Source organism: Drosophila takahashii, chromosome 3R, assembly GCF_030179915.1.
Source record: "Drosophila takahashii strain IR98-3 E-12201 chromosome 3R, DtakHiC1v2, whole genome shotgun sequence".
Taxonomy (NCBI): domain Eukaryota; kingdom Metazoa; phylum Arthropoda; class Insecta; order Diptera; family Drosophilidae; genus Drosophila; species Drosophila takahashii.
This window is the reverse complement of record NC_091681.1, coordinates 19,538,377-19,559,259: the sequence shown is the minus strand read 5'-3', so window position 1 is coordinate 19,559,259 and position 20,883 is coordinate 19,538,377. Positions and strand designations below refer to the sequence as shown.

The 20,883-nt window shown below is 38.2% G+C and overlaps 1 protein-coding gene across 5 annotated transcripts in view; it reads right to left on the bottom strand.

The window, feature by feature from the left end:
• Eip93F (Ecdysone-induced protein 93F) overlaps positions 1-20,883 on the bottom strand; it is a 66,934-nt gene that overhangs the window by 19,264 nt on the left and 26,787 nt on the right. For 2 of the 5 annotated variants that reach the window (XM_070216545.1, XM_070216544.1), the window contains exon 2: positions 19,357-20,215. The exons of 2 other annotated variants lie outside the window; for them this stretch is intronic. In XM_070216545.1, coding sequence (XP_070072646.1) covers positions 19,357-19,381 — 25 coding nt within the window. In that variant the 5' untranslated portion in view covers positions 19,382-20,215. Of the gene's footprint in view, positions 1-16,951; positions 17,337-19,356; positions 20,216-20,883 lie in introns of those variants that run through there. One more of the 5 variants, XM_070216546.1, reaches the window with a different exon arrangement.

Below are 20,883 nucleotides of genomic sequence, written 5' to 3'. Positions count from 1 at the left end.
AAAACGAGGTGAATGCACGCACGGGACGTACAAAACTCAAACTTTAAAATGCAACCAGTCCACAGACACACGCCTGCATTTTGTCGTTAAAAAATTCAGTGTGCACGATAAAGGGATCGGCACGATACGTGAATGCTCTACCAGAAAATGAATATGGGCTAAAAGATTTATTATACTATTATTACGATTAATTTAATCAAATTTGCATAACTTTTATTATAAAATGGATTTGGATTTTCTTTTAAATGTTTTAAAAAGGCTTAGAAATTGAACGGGTTTTTTATGAAGGTGTTTAAAAGTATGCAACGCTTTTATTCATTCACTCATCTTGGAGTGACTCTCTTTTCATTGCATACTTTTTGACACCTTAAAAAAATTTATAATAACTAGCAAGCATTACAATTTAAAAACATTTATTTAAATTGTACAACAACATAAGTTAAGAATACAATTGTTATTAATTTTGGGTTTATTGAAAGCCTTCATACCAGCCAATTTCAAGACCTCCTTCGGCATTAAGCCACGTCCCACCGATCTATCGAATTGTATCAATTAGTTGTGGCTTATCCACTCCTTTCTCATTCAACTTTTAATTCCTATTCATTACAAACCGAGCCACAAATTGCATTCGGCCATCTGCGGACGAAGGGTGCGTGCGTTTTCAGCGAAGGAAGCCCTACGCACAGGCGAAATGCCAGGGGTTCCCCTACTGGTGCTTCTTCTTCTGCTTCTTCTGGGTCTGCCAGATGCACACATATACACACATACAACACAGGCAGAATGCACGCACGCAATGCACTCACGCACACAGCCAGTGTCTGCCGTGTTTTGTCTCTAGCTGCATGAGTGTGCGTTTGTTTTGTGCATGTGGTCGGGGCGACACACATTGCGTATGAAGATGACGACGTCGACGGCCGCAAGGCGGGATTTCAATGCTGTTTTGGGTTTGGGCTTCAGTTTCTGGGTACGGTATAATTTTGCTTCTGGTTCTGTTCTGGTGGTGCCAGTGCCATCATTGCTGTCTGCCCGCGTTCACATTATGCCAAGCAAGCAGCGCCTGAATGTATGCTAAATAGAATTTTTCGCTAGCCGCCGACTTACAGTGGCACCTCGACGAAAGGTGTCTTATATGTTTTTACCTCACTGTTTGTTATTTTAAACCATCTCCTAAGTAAATATAATTACCTAGTTCAAATCACTTAAAAATATGTCCAAAAGTATACTGACATCCAAAAATATATTTTAATATAATTATACATATTTTTTAAAATATTTTCCTAAAACTCAAGCAGATACTGTAAAAAGATCAGTCTTGTTGATTAAAAATATATTGTTGCATACTTTCTGACGCCTTTATTATTGATTAAAAAACTCTACAGCATTATTTTAATAAGAATTGTTATTCAAAACTACAGCCTGCATTTGGATTTCAATCGTTTAATTTCTAATCCAGCGATTCCTGTACTTGGAAAATATATGAAAAATTGTTGTATGTCGATGGTTGGGTAGTCTGACCTATGACTGGGTGTGCTGGTATATGTTTGAATAGGTGTTTGCATAGTGTGTGTGTGCGGGAGAGCTTGCCATTCAAGGCAACGCAACGTGACACGTCAGGTGGGCTGGCGAACTATAGGGATCGGGATTGGGACTGGAATCGGGCTTGGAGTTTTTAGTTCGCCTTCCGTCTCTGCCCATCCTGTCAGTTGGCCTGTCGTCCTGTCTGTCCGTTTGTTTGCTCTGGGGTCGTCGCTGCGGTGCGGTGCCCTAAAACCTACAACAGCCGACTGACAAACAAAAACGAAAGTGCGTTTAATCAAAGTTAGCTATTAAAGCCAAATGACTAAACTAATTGTGACCCGCCGCAGCGGGGCGTATGATTTATTTGCATTTTGTGGGGGATTTTTTTCGCTGCTGCTGTTGTTGCTGGATCGTTTCGTACCTTAAACCCACACTAACCGAAAAAATTGAAGCAATTAAACACGGAAACTCATTTACACACACATACGCTTAACGAAATGCAAATGGCATGCGCCATGAGAGAGACAACGCATGAAAAGTGGCAAAAGAAATGGGGAAAAAGGCAACAGCAACAACTACAACAAACAAAAAAAAAGGAAACGAAAAAATGCAATTATCGATTAATGTACCACATTATATATGGCCCATGTACACGTATAGGTGTGTGTGTGTGCGGAGAGGCCTGCAAGTAGATAAGCCCTTATGTACACATGGCACTTATGTACAGGCATCCGTAGGTATGTTCGGCCAGAAGTCATTAAAAAATTGTTGTTTTTTCAGCCTCGACTGGCAGGCTCATTGAGTTTTATTCAATTCTCATCCTTTAATTTTATTTTCGGGCTGCCAAAGGGGGGTATGTCAAGTCGTTTACATAAGCAAATTACTGTAATGACGATACATTATGTATTGTCTCATTGTTGCAGTTGTCATTTGCATTAAAAGATGTATATATAGAAATATAAATACTGATTTTGTATATGTAATATTTTTTGCATTCCCATGTGCTGCATTACCCCTGCCAAGAACATGACACTCAAGACAGAAACAACGGCAATTTGACATTTTCCTGCAGTTCGCCTCGTTTCAGTTTCGGTTCTCTGTTTTCAGTTTTCAGCTTTTTGGCGTAATGCGTGCCGTAATCAAATGTCAAAAGTTACCGCCAGCCTTGGAGAAGCATACGTAATATTACGTATACGCAGTGTAATTTTCGCCCCATAAATACTGCATTAGTTGAACCGCACAAAGGTGTTGGGCACATGGCCCCGTTCACAGATAATTAGATTCTAACCGCACGTGGCTAAAACTTGATTGGCCTATATAATATAGATTCTTGGAATATTTGAAGGAATTTAAAACCAGAAGAATTCCGACCTCTTATATCCTTTTTGTATTGACTTTTGAACCTAAAAGCACTTAAATGTAAATGTAAGCTTAATAGAATTGATACAGAACTATTATTTTAATCTTTATATTAATATACATTTTCTGCTGATATTACATTTTAACGAAAATAATATGCAATACACAATGGGAATAAAACACAATTTCATTGCCTTAAAAGCCCTAAAACTGTGACTTTTATTTTCCCGCCCTGCTTTTCTCACACACACACACCCAAAAAACGGGCTTATAACGAGAAGTCCACTAAAAATTCTTTAATTAGAAATTCAACATATTGTGGTTATTTTTGTTGTCCTCGTCGTTTGCCCACCGCGACACGCCATCGTATTTTGCATAACATTTTGAGTAATGTCTAATGTCAACGTACTCCCATCCATGTATGCTCGGGGGTGGGACCAACTGGTTTTCCGCAACCAAAAGGCGGGGGAGGAAAAGAAAAGCCAGCTTGGCAGCCGGCCGGCGTCACATGTCCTGCCGCAACAACAAATTGGTTGAAGCGGAGCGGCAAGGACAAAGGGAAAAGCCAAAAGTGCGGCTAAGAAATGAGTTTGGCTAAATCACAAAAAAGTGGCAGCAGCAATGCGTGGAAAAATGCAGGAGGGAAAAGCGAGCCTGACACTGGGAAGTAAAATGTGGTTATTTAAGATTGGAATAATAAATCCTGGAAATAATTAATATTAATTAGAGATGGCAATTAATTTATTAACATTAAAAACTCTTGTTTAAAAATTTTGGTTTATTTTGTAGATATTTTTTTGAATGGCTAATATCAATTTATTTTTGTAAAAATTCTTAAATGTGAAATAAGTATTAATTCCTTTTTTATTTAAGTAAAAAAGTCATTCGATCTTTCATCGAGTGTTTTTTTCATGTGCACCTTTTTAGGTTCCCTTTTTTTGAGGCTCTCAGTTCGAAAGGACATGCGACTCCTGCGTGCCTGGGGCCGAAAATCGTGGCCAACTTGTATGGCTAAAAAGAGGGGCTAAGAAAGGGGCAGTGGCAGCGCTGAAATGTAAATGAATTGCACTAAATGCAAGGACATACGCAGCACACACAGAAGCATTCACTAATACACGGATGCAGATGAGTAGGACAATTCTAAGCAGGCAGCGTTGACAGGACCTCCACCCCTCTCAACCCCTTGCCCCTCCCCCCATTTAAGCCCCATCCATTTGAACCATTAGCAACCCTTGCACAAACTAAAAACGCAACCTACCCCAAAAAATGAAAAGAAACTCGGCAAACTTGTCGCATATGGCAATTTACATACTGACAACATCAATACACATGCACATGACTTGGTGAGTGTGTGGTGTGCGTGTGTGTATCTGTGTGTACTTTAGGCTTTTTGTGTGTCACTTTGGCATAGAATTTTAGCCGCTGTCGTCGGTTTTTCAGCTTCGTCGTGGGCCAAAATGGGCGAAAATTAGAGGCAGAAGCGAAATAAATTCGATTGCCTCATTCGGCTTGGCTCGTCTCGATTCGGCTCATCTTGTTGTTGTATGGCTTTTTCGGCGTGGGTGCATCCCCACCCCTTAACCCCTACAAAGCCCCCTTAACCCCCACCGCCCCCACATGTTCGTGCTAGCGTTGTCCCGCTCTAATGCGCTTTCGTATGCACTTTTCGGCCTGCATGCAATTTGATTGGCCACAACATTTTTCGGCCAACAGCCAAACACTAAAAAAACCTAAAAACTCGGAAAGCACGAAATTTTGTTCGTTTCGATTGCATTTGATTGCATGTTTGTTTAGGCTGCAACTACAGTTGCTGCCTTTCGTCTGCAATTGGCGGAGAAGGCCCGAAAAGGAAATTGGGCTGGCCGAAAAGAAAAGTTGCCATAATTGATGTGCTAAGTGCTGCAACAATGCAAATTGCTAATTGCAGGTGTCGAATTGCCGATTGAAGGGTTATTTTTGAAGAGCCACGGCTGAAAAATGGAGGGTATAATTCTTCGGTTTGGTTGCCGTTCTCATTGCCAAGCGTTTTAGTCGACGGAAACCTACATGTTATTAAGTGAAAGTGTGGGGAGTTCTTGGGGTTTCCACATACAAAGAATTATTGATTAGTGTATCAATCAATTGTGGCGGCTTCGTTTGATGTTTGCCGATTCAGGGCTCAGGAAATTGTCTTTTATAATTAAATTAAAAAATAATTATAAATGATTTATGAACATTATCCGTTCTTTAAAAATAAAAGGCACTAAGCAAACTTATTGAAACGATATTTATTGCATTGATTAGATCAAAAACTAACCTTTTCTTGAACACAAACAAATTGAATTTCTTCTAGAAACTGTAATAAAATATTTGTTTATGCATTTAATTTTTCCGTTGTGGCTTTTATTAGTAAGTTACCTCAGAATTCTAATATTTTGTATTGTAATAAATCTTACTGTAAACTACCTAGAGCTTTAACCATATTTTAAGCCCTTGACTCTCACTTATTTTATTACCAAATTCAATAGTCTGATCTGTCCGAAAATTTTACTACCCCATAAAAACCCAGCCAGAATCCAGTGAAATAAATATTCTAAGCGAAAAAAGAGAAGGCATGGCAAAAAGTTTTTAATATAAATAAAGTTCTGGCCGAATAGCGACATAAAAACCCGAAGGCAGAGGCATTGGGCAAAATTTATTGAAATGTAAAGTGCCGAGAAATGCAATTTCCGCACAAGTAACTGCAGCACAGCAACAGCAACAACAATAACATAGACAATTGCCGAGAGCCGCAGCAAAAAATAACTATACAAATATAAAAATAAAAAAAAGAGGGAAACCGAAATAAAAAAGGCAGCAAGTAATATGAGAATGGCAAGGGCGCGGATAGAGGACATTAAAATTGCAGCTGCCGGTGGCAGAAGCAACAGCAGCAGCAGCAACATCAGCCAAAACGGCAGCAACTATGGCAAAAAGAATAGAAGCGCTGCAATTGCTGCATGCACAGCAGCAACATTGCAGCACAGCAGCAACAGGCGATGGTTGTGGACCAAGCTGAAACCATTAAACTGATGGCATAATACAAATGGAGCGCAAGCAAACAAATGCGAGCGGATATATATAAGGATATGCTGCGGATATATATTTCTGTATACTGGTAAAGAGTAAGTGGAGCAGGCTGGCGTGCAACAGGCGGCAGCCAAAAAGTATGCAACACACACACACACAGAAACGGAAAACAAACCGGCTAAACAACTAAAACTAAACCAATTCAGGCGCTCATTCATTCATTGAATTCGGAAATTCAATTTGGTTAGAGCGAGCCGGCAAATGGATGCGCCAGAAAGAGAGAGACGAGGCGAGGCAAAGCGAGGCGAAACGAGGAGCCACAATTGTTAACTACACAACGATGTGCAATAAAACGTGGCCCAGAGAGAGTGGGTGGCACATTTTATTCATGGATTTAGTTGAATTTGCAATGAATGGGTTTTCGGCTTAGTTGCCTGGCGGACATCCAGACATTCAGACATCCAGACAGTCAGACTTTCAGACAGCCATGAAAAAGAGCAAATGATGACATAGAACACACAGCAGCACCAGGAACAACAACAACAACAAAAACAGCGGCATTGGCATTTCAATTTAAATGCTCTTCAGCAACAACAAATGCCAACAAGTGGCAGCCAAACTATGGAGTCTAAAGGGAAAGAAGGAGAAAGTCCTCAAATTTGTTCACTTGAAGAAAACAAGTTAGGAATGAAATAAATTAAGAAATAAATAATATTTTAAAGCTATTTAAAATTGAACTATTTTTTAAAATTTAGAAATGTATATTTTACTAGCTTTTGGCACACATCTACAATAAATAAATGATTTTTGATAAAGGAATTTCGAGTAAACAAGTTGGGAAATAACATAAAGATAACAATAATAAAATGTTAAAGCTTTTAAAAAATGATTTTTGTTCATATTTAACTAAATGTAAAATATAAACGAAGTTATTTACTAAAATATGCTCCAAAATAGTTTAATATCTCTCAGTGCACCGCAAGGTGTTGTGGCACTCAACAGTTGTGTTGCCAACACCAGTGGCCATGAATGAGCAGCAGCAGCAGTAGCTCCCATCTTGGTCGCAAGCACAGACTCAACTCAACTCAACTTAACCAGCCGCCAGTCAGTTAGTCAGTTGTTAACAGGAACTTTGTTTTTGACAGCCAAGTTGAAGTCGAGTAGCTGGTGGTGCCAACCGAAGCCGAAGCTCTAAATAGACAATTTCCGCAGCAGCCGGGGCGGCATCAAAATGGCAAAGCGGCCATGGGGATGCTCTCCACTTGATGGGCAAGTGTGAAACCAATTTGGGGGCCACTTAAGTGTCCTCCACTTCAGGAATGGCCACCGAAAAACTGCAGTGCTGCAGATTTTTTCGCCCCCAAAACACATGAATGCGAAAGCGAAATGTTGGCGTTACGTATACGCAGCGTGGAACAAAGCGGGCACACACAAAAACAGCGAAAACGATAACGAGAATGTGAAGTGGCAGGACGTGGCAGGATGCTCCTTGCCACTTCACCATATGTAGCTAAAAGTCAACCCGAAAAAAAGGAGGAGAAAAGCCAAAAAACGAGAAAAAAAATCACCGAGCGAAGTGTTGAGTGATGCAACTAATTGCGGAGTCGGTTGGGGAGCTGAAAGGATAATTGCGCGGATTGCACACAGATCGCCTTAATCCTTTTAGGCCTGTGCTCCGGCATATTCATGGGTGTTGCACCAGACCAGTTGCACCCCAGAGCAAACACAACTGCCACCCAACTCATCCACTTGATTTCATTGCCCGCCGTCCGCAGCAAAAAAGGCGAAACAAAGAACCGAAAATTCCATAGTCAAACGGGGCTTCTGTCAATTCTTTTCCTATTTTTTGTTTGGTTTCCTTTTTTCCGCGGCCTCAACAGCAACACCTCGCATGGAGTGTGGGCCAAAGGATGCAAAGGATGCAGGATACTGGATGCAGGACACAAGGACCGGGACCCGTGTGTGGATTGCGCATTTTTTGCGCGAATATGCCGTTTATTTCGCGCTCGTTGGCCATGGCCAAAAGCCGCTGGCTGCCTGTGATTGTCAATGATTTGTGGCGGGCACTGCAGCCAAAAGCCTTCGGGGAAAACGGTGGGTTGGGTGAAAAAAATAGAGATTCGCCGAATGGCCGTTTGATGACTCCATTTTTAGGCAGCACGAATAAATCGCATTTAAAGAAACTTCATGAAAGTTATTGAAGAGAGACTTAATCGACAGCAGGATTTTTTGTAGTAACTTAAGAGGTTTAGGAAATTATTAAAAATTTTATTTATATTTTTTTTATTGACCTGCTTTAAAGTAACATAATTTTAAGCATTTTTCAGCACCCCTAATGTCTGGCAATCTATCAACCTCCAGATATGTTTGAATAGTTTTTTTTAATGTTCAATCAAAGTCAACTTTATGTGTCCCCTCATTCGTTTTCAATTTTCGTTTGTTGTGTGTCGTGTTAAATTTCAATCACTTAAGAATGCATTTGTTGTCACTTCCAATGAAAGCGCACGATTTGCCATTACATATGTGCACAGTTTACATATGCGATCAGCTATATATATATGTAAAAAAAATAGGGAAAAAGAGAGAGCTAAATCAAAAGCAGCAATAGAAAACCTTGAATCAATTGATCCAGAACGCAAAAAGCGAGCAAGAAAAAATACAGGCCGCGTTCTGTGTTCGCCGAAATAAATTAGAATTGAACTTGCTGCGCCATATTTGGTTACAATTTGAGCGCTTAATTCCGCATACGTAGACCGCACCAGATCGGGGTTCTCCAGGGGGGAATCGAGGGAATTGTGGGTGTGGATCGGGGCTTGGCAACGTGTCGCATTCGCCTTATAAATTTCTAGCTAAATATTTAATTTATTTACTTTTCGGTTTTCCAGAGACTCACAATTGGCAATTACAAATGAATTTGCCGCTCCGCGACTACTTTTATTCAAATTGCAATCCCTTGAGTCGCCGTCGCTGAGTTTGGCCATAGAAAAAACAGTGCTGCTTATTAATTAATGGCAATTAATTTATGTCTAATTGATTTGCGGAAAACTACGCTTAAATGCTTGTTTTAAAACTCATTCATTCGGTTTATGATGAGTCAAAGCCTTGCGCTATCGTAATTGTGTTTAAGGAAGTGAGCCATTTTTTAACTACTTAATAGCACGCGGTTTTGCATGGGTTTTCTTTTTTAATTTTTGTAAATAGTTTTATATAATATATAAAAATTTATAATGACTCACTACTAATGAGTATATATTTATGCGACATTTTATTGAGATTAAATTGACACAATAATTACAAAATCTAATAAATCTAGCTGGTACCCAAAGCCATTTTTTATTCGACATTCCACTGATCTTGAACTTAGCCAAGCAATAAAAAATGGCATAAAAATTGCATATCAAGGCGTATAGTATTAACGAATGTGGCCGCAAAGAGCGGCGTGTGAAATATGGAATTACAGTTGGAACTGGCAAGATTTGTATTAACTTGGGCATATATGTATGTACTTCGACATGGTTGTGCCTCAAAAGTCAATTGGGTGTGTTGAGCTGCTAGTTCTCGAATCGAAATGCAATTTGTTTGTCATAAAAATGGCATGATTTCTAGTTGAGAGAGATCTTGAGATTTCACGCCAGACCGAAAACAAAACAGAATGGATTCAGATCATTTAGAGCCCAAGTTTCGGAACGGTAATAAAAACACCTAATAAAAGCACGAGCATGCTTCCTGATACTTTCACATAAAAACCTGTCAATATCGAAATATGGGGTAATAAAAGTAGTATTAGTATTTTTAGGAAAGCATAATGCTGCACAGGAAAACAACAATACAAATATTTAACGAACTAGAAGATTTTTAAAATGTTTATTTATATTAGTCACATTAGCATAAAGTTTAAATTTGATGGTTTGCTAATCCTTCAATAGTTGAACTGATTACTCCCCAAGTTTTTATATGGTTTTAATTTTTTCGTTTATAAATTCAGTGTTGGAAAAGTCTTAATTTTTTTTTTTATGACTCATAAGATCCCGATCTCATCTTCGCCCACCCGAGCAAACTTTGGTTGTTAAAATTTTATGGTTTCTTCGGCCGCCTCTTCCCGTTCTCCCAATTATGCATAATTAAACCTGCTGATTGCATTACAAAAATTAATTTTTGCTCGTTTTCTTTGCACTTTCCACAGATAGAATCGTTTTTTCCCTCGCCTGCTCCCTTTTCGCCGTATTTCCCCCTTTTCGCCCCATTTTTCCCCCCTCGAGTCCATATCATTTGCATCTACATCATTTTCCTATACATATTTTTTCGCATATTTGATTACACCACATGCGCCTCTTTCGTCAGCTTTTCACTAAGCTCTGCCTTCTATTTTCTCTAGCCCCTACTTATATCCATCTATCTCCGTCGACTTTGCCATGTGAATTTGGTTTCGTTTGGTGCGCTCATGTATTCTCCTTCGCTGCTTATTGACGTTTCCACTTATTTAGTGTATTTTGCGCATTTTCGTATATGCTGAAAAATTCTCCAATTCTTTTTTTTTTTTGCGCACAAAAAAACTTGTTTGAATTTTTTACTTTGTGTTTTTGTTATTTTTTCTATCTATTTTGCATGTGGTTTTGGTTCTAAGTTTCTGGCTTTGGCTGTGTGAGTGCAACCGTTTGGCTTTGTTGCTTATTTTCATTAACGCTGCACTATCGAATATGTTTCGTCCAACAACAGTAGGTTCTCTCTATGCCAGACTGAATCGCTAAACAAACAAAATTTACTGTTAAAAAATCGGTGTTGTTTTTCTCATTTTTTGTGTATGCATTTCGGCGGGGTGTTAATTGTGTTGCACTTTGCCAGAGAAACCGAACAAACGGCTTAGACAAAAATGTGCATTCTACTGGGGGAAAAACTAAGGAGAGCTTTGTCGACGAATTTCGTTATTGGCTTTGTTTTTGATCTGGATTTAAAAAAAAATTCTAAACTTATGGGGAAAATTGCACATGAAGATAAGTAACTGAAATAACTGGGCGAAATATGATCCTTAAAAATGTATTCAAAAACATTCGACCTCTAAAACTATTATCTCTATAATATTGACTATTTTTATTTCGTAAAGTACCTGCAACTTCGGTGTTACAATGCCTAATTTGTTTAGTTTATTCAAATTTGGTTTGTTGATTTTGACTTTGGTTTTATTTATGAATGCAATTTGTTTTGTAAATTTAGTTTAGCCAAATTTGGTGCCGCCAAAGCAACACCCACATGGTTGTTGTTGTTTGGGGCTTGTCCACCGGGCCTGACATTTTGGTAGTCAGCCTGAGCCTGAGTCTGAGCCGAGCTCTTAGCCTTGACTGGCTGCCAGTTGCGTTGTCTAATTGATTGCCAGCATTGGTTGTTAGCTGAAAAAATATTCCGCTGGCATAGTCAAAGGCATAGTCAAATTAGGACTAATTAATAAAAGCTTTCAGCACAATGCACCCACTTGCTACTTGCTACGAATTGTCAAAGCCGCAAACCAGCCTACTAGGCTAATAGTAATTTAGTTTAAAAGTAACAAAATAGGAATAGAAATAAGCAGGGGGCTGCCGAGGTAATTATATGAACCTGGAAGCGCACTTAACCAAATCGAATTCTCTATAAAACAATAACACAACCCCGGGCCTGTGTCAAAGAACCAGAAAAAAAATGAGGAATGAGCTGGAAATTATAATAATAATGCAGTTGCGGCATGTGGCATGCGTGGCAGTGGCATAGGCCTCGGCTCTAACACAATTACAAGCGAGTGCACAGTGGCAGAGGAACATAAGCAGGAAAATGCGAAATGAAAAATAATAAAAAACAGGCAAGAAAAGAAAAGAAAAAGCCCAAAGAACACACGCGCAGACCAAAAAGAACTGCAGAGAAGATTGCGTTGATTGGATGGCTAATGAAATTCACTGGGGCCATTAGGGCCTAGGTTTGTCAGGTTTTCCACGCAAATCGAATTCATTAGGAAATCATAAAGAAACAAATCGAGCGCAGCAAGAAAATCAGATGGTAAACATGAGGAAAAAAACGCAACAAAAAAACCCCATTGCATTGAAAATAAATTGCAGTTGAGCTTTTCAAGGTTTTCCAGTTCATGGTTTTCGAGTGTGTGAGCGGTGGCAACAATGGATCGTATCTGATCTCTGCCTCCCTTGGCGCTTAGATACAGATACACGTGAGTGCTGTCGTGCTTTTTGCTTTCTGCTTTTTGCCACTCCCGCATTTCAAGATCTCTTTGTCGCCGCCTTTTATATAATTTTTTGTTTTGTCATTTAGATTTTTACACATTTTCTTCTGTTTCTAATCTTATTATGTTTTTTTTTGGCTGCACCTATTGCTATTTTGCATTTCTGTAGTTATGGTGATTTTTAATTCAACTTTTCCTTACTATTTTAAACAGTTTGGTGTCTTGTAAGGCAGCTAAATTTCTTTAGTTATGCAATATTCATATTTCCCATTTTTACCATAAATGGCAAATTAACATATTCTTGAGTTCTCGAATTGACTGGGATTTTTTTCTCCAAATTTATGGCCAGGAAATAAATAAAATCAATATAAATGAGATTGAGAATTTATTTTCGTTTCTTTTTTCAGCCGTTTTCAATTGGTATTGAGTGACCGACCTGCCAGACGTTGGCAAACAATGAAAGGAATACAGAAAAAAATGGATACAATTTCCCATATTTACTTTTGTATATTTCTCACCGGGCTGTCCAGCGGCTTCTTGTTGCCAGCCGGGTCGAAGGTTACACTGTGTCTGTTCGGGTTGGTCCGTCCGTCTGATCCGTCTGAGCAAACTGTTTGCGTCTGGCCAGGAAAATCTTTTGCCGGGAAATGCGGAAAGGTGTTGGATTTTGAAGCCTCTCTTTGACTGACTGACATTTTATTCAGCACCATTAGGCAAAATTGTATGGTTTGGGATTTATCCAAAGAATTAGGGGTACAAATCGGGATCAAATAATTTAATTTGTCATTTTTAAATATTCATGATGTTTTTTATTAATTATTTAAGGCCTTTAATTATATTTGTTTGCGGATTTTAAAAATAGTTCTTAATTGAAGGTAAACTGGATTTTCACTACAGATCCTCCACATATTCAAAACGCGTTAAAAGCATACATTACAAAGAAGTATGTTAATTAAATCCGAATATTTTAGTTTTCACTAGATTATTTTTTATTTATTTTATTTACATACTAAAAACTAACTGCGCCGTAAAAATTTCAAACAATTTTCAGCCGCATATTCTGAATATACCAAGGTTCCGAGCGAATCTAAAAGTCAGAACTTGTTTTGCATACAAAAAGCAAATTCCTGATGACAGTTCTCCAAAAGAGAATTCTTTCGATCATTTTTTGTTCTACCCGCTTTTCTTTGAGCCGTTTCCACATGAGTTTTCAATTTATGCATTCTGCGTTGTTGTCGCTTCACGTTTGAATTTCGAATTTGCAAAATTCATTTGCGTTTGCTTAGCACATTTTCCATGCGCGAATGCATTTTCAGGTAGTTTTTGAGGCTTTTCGGGCCTGCGGCGAGCAAATGTGTCAAATTTGGAGTGTGTGTGTTTGGCCGAACAGGTTGTTTTTCTATTTGCTTGACCGCAGCGTGACAAATATTTTCAGCCATTACTCATACGCCACGTATGACAGTGGAATTTTCTGTGCGGCGGACAATTGAAATGCCATGTTAAGGGTCCCAGGGATAAGGGACAGCAATTAGGTTAAATTGAGATGCCTCGCGCGGGGTTTATCTTTGGCTTAGTCCGCGAAAAATTCCACAATAACATGGTGCGGACGGTGGGGGTCAAGGGTCAGAAGTCTGGGGAATTATGATTGTACAAATGTTTGCCACCATAGGAAACCCAATATGACCACGCGCTGCTTTTTCAATGTTTTTCCTCGTTTTTCGCACAATATTTTTTTTTTGTGCGGGAGTTTTTGTTTTCCGTTTTTTTGTAGATGGCATTCATTGTTTGTTATAGCTGGCTTTTGTTGCAAAACGCTGCAATGTTGAACTATGAATGCAATTTCGTAAATTATTTTCCTTTTAAGTAATTATTAAGGTGTGGTCCGGTTGCACTCGTCGTCGTCGACGCCGGACTATCAAACACACACAAAAGCACACTCATTGTCTTTGACTTTGTTTTTGTTTATTGTCTTTATACCCTTGAAGAGGGTTATAGAGTTTTGGCTATGGGTTTATAAGTCCTTACATTACACAAAAGAAATTTTAGAGAAATTTGTATATCTGCATTTTTATATTTTTTGTAGGTTTGCTTGTAATTTATATATTTATGTAGGATTATACAAAAGGGTATCTGGCTTATGTTGTTACCGTTTTTAGTTTAGTTTGCTGTTTTGTCAAGTTATTCATCCATTATGCGCCATTTAACTAATAACACGGCTTGGCCGCGCTGCTTTGGCTCGTTGGCCCTCTGAGTTACTCGTCACTCACTCAGTTAGTCAGTCATTCAGTCAGTCACTCATTCGAGTCAATCACTCATTGGGCCACTGGAGTGCCCTGCTGTACATCCCTTCCATCAATGTCATAATAAATTCGCGCTGGGCGAGGAAGCCTTTCAGCGGTATTAAACCCTAAATTAACGGCCATTGTGGGCAAAGTTTGATAATAGTGCGTTTGCAAATTGGCACCTGGCTATTCTGGTGGCTACTGGTTTCTGCTTTCTGTGCAGCAGATTATCTCAAAACTCCGAACTCGCCTAATTTCAATCATTTGATGCGGCTAATCGGGGGAAAAAGTGGCGCAAGCGATTAGGCCAACAAACGGTGGCACACGACAAAACGACGGGCAAATCAGCCGAAGGTGTTGGCCCGCTTGAATTTCTAACGACAATCAACAAATCGCCACTTTGGCCGACAACATGAATGGCAAATTACAACACCAACAGCAACGGGCGCATTAACAACAATCCAATGGCTACAAATTTGCTGTAATACAACAACAATTACATTAAAACGCGACCATAAACGTGCGGCCAAGTCTCGGACCAGGCTTAAACCGAGCCGTGGCCAAAAGCGAAGCCAATGCCAAAGCCAAAGCCACAGGAAAATGCTTACAATGGTGGTCGGAAAAATAGAACTCAGGATGAAGGCCACTCGGTAGGAGAAAACCTTGTTTTAAAACGTTAATTTAGCAATATTTTACTTATTTTATATGCGGATAAAGATCAAAAGAATTTCACTATAGAGATTGAGTTTTTTGGTCTTATTTTTGATTTTTAATTTTGCTTTTATAATATAATATAAAAAAATGTACATTTAAAATTAAGATATTTAAACTAAAATGTATATCAGTTAAGATTAAGGTTTGAAACTAGTTTTAAAAAAAAGTGAGTCAAAAAAATTTTTAAACCAAAAGTGTCAGGAATGTGGTTTTTTAATACAGTAATTTTTACAAAATTAGTTAAAATAATGCTCAGTTTTATAAAAATCGTCTAAAAACTACTTCTCACTTTTTCCATTACAGATGAATATAATATAAACAATCGCTTTTTAGCTGAGATGTTCGTCACAAGTATATTCATCAAACTTTTACGATATGGGACCAATTTTATTTTAAAAGATTGACTAATTCAATATATTTTTTTTTGTGGTTTTAAAAAAATAAATATTACTTGCTTACTTATTAGGTAGTTTGGGATTTCTTAAAATATATTGTTGAATACTTAAGCAAACGAAATACATTTTTAAGACTTAAAAAAAAAAACTAAAACGTTGCAGATTTATAGTGGCAACTCCAATTGTAAGTAAGGTTGACGATGAGGCGCTACCAAAGTCATTCCACACCTTGTAAAATCAACAAAAAGGCAGCCAAGACCCAAGAAGCAACTGCAGCAGCAGTAGACAGAAAGATAGAGATGGTTAGAAGCACGGCGAGCGCAAGATACGTAGATACAAAGATACTGAGATACAAAGATACAGAGAGGGAGCGTGCAATTTGCAGCCTAGAAAAATAATTGCATGTGGAAGTTGCAGGGGGACGAAGTGAAGGAAAGGAAGGGTCGCAACTAGGAAAGAGCCAAAGAGCCGGGTTTTGAGCCCAAGTCGGGACTCATTCATGACGACGACGACGACGAGCTGCAAGTGCAAGTGCAGCTGTAACATTAACATGCAACCAGACGATGATGTTGTTGCTGCTGCTGCTGCTGCCGCCGAGATGCAGATGCATTCAGCGTCATTGTTGTTGCAGTTACTGCAGCAGCGGCAGCAGCAGCAGCAGGTGAATTGCACGATTTTCAATGCAAAAGTCAAGAGCGCCAACGGAAAAAAGTCGTTAGCCAAGTTTTATGCAGGCAGTTGCCACTATTTGTGGCGGCCTAGGCTAGAGTCGGTCGCATGTGGCCAGGCTCTACTTTAGTCTCCAGCAGGTCCCTGTTCCTCTGACCAGCTGCATTGCGACGGCGCGGAGTGTTTGGTAGCAGCTTCCTTTTGGCATATATGCAGATGCCTCCTGCCAGGGCCCATGGGCCGAGAATAAGAACGAGAACGAGAATGGGAACGAGACAGCTGTTTCCGTTTGTTAAATGTTTGCCGGATTGGATTGGCAAGAGATTGCCACCGCCGACATTGATGGTTCTGAATTTGTTGTGGCATTAAATGTGTCTTGTTCCCGGCTTATGCACGTCAGCTAATTATGGTCCGCATATGTATGGCAACAGTGCGTTTCGGTCACAGGAGATTGCAGAAAATGGGGAAATAAAAATGGTAGCATCTTTGGTGAAAGGGGATTTCGGACAGCCTAACGAAGTTTTATTTATTAACTAGAAAATAAAAGTCTAGTACATTTGCAATGCTACTGCTAACAAGCATTTATTGATTGGCCAATAGTTTAATCAAGACAGAATAAGTTATTAATCTAAAATAAAATGTTAGAATTACTTGGGTTTATAGTTATCGTTAAATGTTTAAGAATGTATCCTAACTGGAATTTTTTTTTATTGATTTTTAAAATTAAACAATTAAGAATTAAATATTAAATCTTTGCCTTTTCTTACATAATTTGTATCCAAAAATCCAACTACATTAAACACGTGAAACGCACTGTACTAGTTTAAGTGGAAAAATTGATCCACGTGTGTGGTCAGCGCCAGGTGATCTACTAGACTTTCCTCTCTCGCTTTTCCGCTTTTCTCTTTGCCTGCGATTTCGAGTCAAGTCAGCAGAGTTTTTGCTTCATTTCGTTTATTTTAGGGTTTTTTTTTCACAGTTTGGTTTTTTTTTTTGTTAATAAACGTATTTAATGTTCACACTTTTGTCACGTTGTTGTTTTAGTTTCTGTTTACGCAGCATTGCATTTGTATTTACAACACCTCTTTTATTATTTTTATTGTCGTTATGGCACTGTGTGTTATCTTTCGGCCAGATGGTAAACACTTTTTGAGTGTCCATTATCTAATAAAGCGAAAAAGGTCCCAAAACAGCTGCAGCGAAATTTGATCAGCCTTGAAAATGGGTTCGCCTATTAAATTAGCTAAGCTTGGACTGGCGAAGCTAAACTGAACTTTGCTCAAAAATCTGTCGAAAATGTTTACAAATAAATCACCGAAAAAACGAAACCAGATATTAATCACAAAGAACTTGCGTCAGAAAATAAACAGGCGTGATTTCATTTGGATGAATATCGCATGTTATAAGGTTCGACACATGATTTCTTTTTTGAACCGCCTTCGTTTCAGGGGAAACCATTTTATATTTTATACGACTCTATACAGATTGCAGCCTTCTTATCAGCTGTAACTATTTTGTGGAAATAAATAATATATATAATAAAAAACTGAAATTGCGATAATTTGAACCATGCGTTGACTCGACTCGAATCGTGCACAACAACTATCAATGCATATATTATATATATATGTGCAGCTATATTGTTGTAAATAATATATAGCCAGACTCTAGTGTATATGATTCCACACTTGGCAGCCAGTACGAATTTTCGTTCGTGGCGCAAATTTTCAGCAACAAAATAAAATCAATTTCGTATGCCTTGATAAGAAAGCGCAAAATGTTTCCGCTTTTTGTTCTTGTTGCTCTCTTTTTTGTTTGCGCGATTGCATGACAACTTATAAGAAAGTATATATATTTTTTGTTCAATAATTTCTTGCTTAAATTTATTGTTGTTGCATTTTTAAGATTTCGCCACGTATCAGGCTCGACGAGGCGAGCCAAAGCTGTCGTAATTTGGGTCAGAATCGGCTGCGTCTGGGCTCCGCTGATAAGAGCCGCCGCTCCGCAGATTCAGATTGTACAGATTGGGCAGAGATAATGCCTGGCACATAGTTGTGAATCAAATTGGCAATCTTGGCACCGCCAAAACGCGAAGAAATTAAGAGAAACGTTTGGTTTTCACCGTTTCCGGTTGACGATAGTAGCTAGAAGATATTTTGTCGAGCTTCTGAATGAATTGTTACAGATATAGTGAAGATATCACCCCGTAAGAATATCTTGAATTTACAAAGTATCTGTAGCTGTGTATCTATGGGTCTGCACTCTACAGTTGCTTGAACTTCTGTCCTTAAGTATTGCTCAATGTAATTGTACTTGGGGCGATCGCATTGTGACGCCTCTGATAGGCCCCACCCTTCCACGTCCACCCCCTTAAACACCCCTCCCACCGCCGCCCATTGTGTATCTTTGTTTACACATTTCGCTTTCGTACATCGCACTGTCACTGAAGGACAATGTCAATGAGGCATTGCATATATCATTATTAATACATTGCCGTATTTATTCATGTAGTTTTTGGGGTTTAGCGAACGATAAGCGATCGTAGAACCTGAACAGGAACTGAAGGAGAAAGGTTCTCAAGATTCGCCGAGGCCATAAATAAATAATTCTCATTGTTATGAAATATACGGTTTCATTGTGTCGATAATTTGACAATAAAATCAAATAAAATATCTACTAATTTCAACAGTGTAAGAATAATCAGGGCTGCATTAGATTTTAATACCTGGGATTTGCTGAGACCTAATTTTATTGTTATCTTTAAAAAATATGTTCGATAAGCGAACACAGAACAGAATCGAAAGTAAAGGGAAAAGGGATAAACAGACAACAATAAATTCAAAACTTGTCAATAAAAATTAAACTTACAAAATCTCATATCTCATAATTGTTTCGAATGATATTAAACTTATGTAATCTATAAAAAATGTTAAAAATGGATAATTCAAATTTTTTTTGTTAGATTTTGCTTATGTCATTGTTAAACGATTAAATATGTTTTATTTACTAATTGATTTATATGCAACAGAACTAAAGATCCATCTTCGAAATACATCTATGCGTAAGCTAATCACAAACTCGGTAATTATTTATGACTCATTAATTATAATTAACCATTAAATATATTTTCAATTTATTGGCGATTATTTGAGAACCAATTTGGAATACGTACATATTTCATAGCTGCTGATGTGCATAGCATCACATATATTTGTCTTAAATTATCTCTGCCCAAAAGCCAAATTGCTGCTGCGGCGGATGCTGCTGCGGCGCTGTTGCTGGTGCTGCTGCTGCGGAGGGCTTACAGCAGCTCAGGACGTGGCAACCCTGGCTTGGAGTGGGTTCTTGCAGCTCCTCCCGGCGATGTATATAATTTTTATATACAATAAAAGTGCTTCTCTCGTTTTGGTGGGCAGCTCACACAAAAGGCAAAATGCAGGCAGATTTTTATTGTTGATGCGGATTTTTCATTTCTTTTTTTGGGCTATTGGTTGGTTTTTATTTATTATATGTATATATATGGAGCACAGAGTAAATAATATGCAGCGCGTGAAAATGAAACGCGAATTTTTCTTTCGGGCTTTTTATATTTGGTGGAAATTTATTTTTTATGTTGTATGTTCAATTGTGTGATTCTTTTTTGTTGTTTTACTCCTACACTTGTTTTGTTGTTGTTGGTTGTTGCACTTTGTGTTGTTGTATAATAGATTTTTTGACAGTTGCCCCGCGTGTTTGTGTATTAATTATTTTAATTTTTTTGCTGAATTTAATTTCTGGCTCTTTGATATGTTGTATTATCAAAAGGCTTTTGCGTTGAATTTTTTTGTTTACGAACCTTTTTCTTTTTGCATTTAAAAACAATTCAAAAGTAATGGTACTTTTTTAATTATTTTTCTTTTTAGTTCGTTTAACGTTAATATTTGTTTTTGGATTGCACTTTTTTATGTGTTTTGTTTCGTATTTTAATTCAACAGAAATTTACTAACAAAAGTGTTGCCGTTGTTGTTGTAGTTGTTGTTTTTGTTTAATATCTAAAAAATGTGAAAAATGGAAATCGTTGATAAAAGAAGCGAAAAGCGAGACGTGTGGCCCAAATGATCTCATTCACTGCACTTTTCTGTCTTTGATAAAAATTTCAAGAGAATCTGCGCGATAATATTCGTATCTTCTGACAAATATTTAGCTATTTAAAGAATGCTTAATATGGAGATTTTTTATTTCTCAAATATTTTCGATAACCCTTGGAGTAGATTTGATTTTAAGCGGAATTCACCGAAAGCAGCTGCATAAAAAAATGAACTGAACCCAAAATGAAATTAGCTGGTGGAGCACAGCTTCAACTTGGTAACCCCCCTCTAGAAAAAAACTTTATGGCAGCGAAAAATGCGAATAAAAAATGAATATATATAAAAAATTCGCCTGGCAAGTTCTGAGCAGAACAAAAAAAATTCGGCCAAAAAAATACCATTGTAAATAGTAATTTAAGTTTCGTGAGGACAAGTGGGCAGCGGGGAGGCGGATGTTACCGAAAAACGTAAAATAAAATAATAAAGCAGAAGCTGGGGGAACAAAAAATCAAAAAAAGAAAACCGAACGGAAGGTAAGGAAAATCCAATGGTCAACTGGATGGGTAAGGTGAGGGTTAAGCTCTCGGGCAGGGGTATTCCAATTGATGTTGCGCAGCTGCAGCTACATTTTT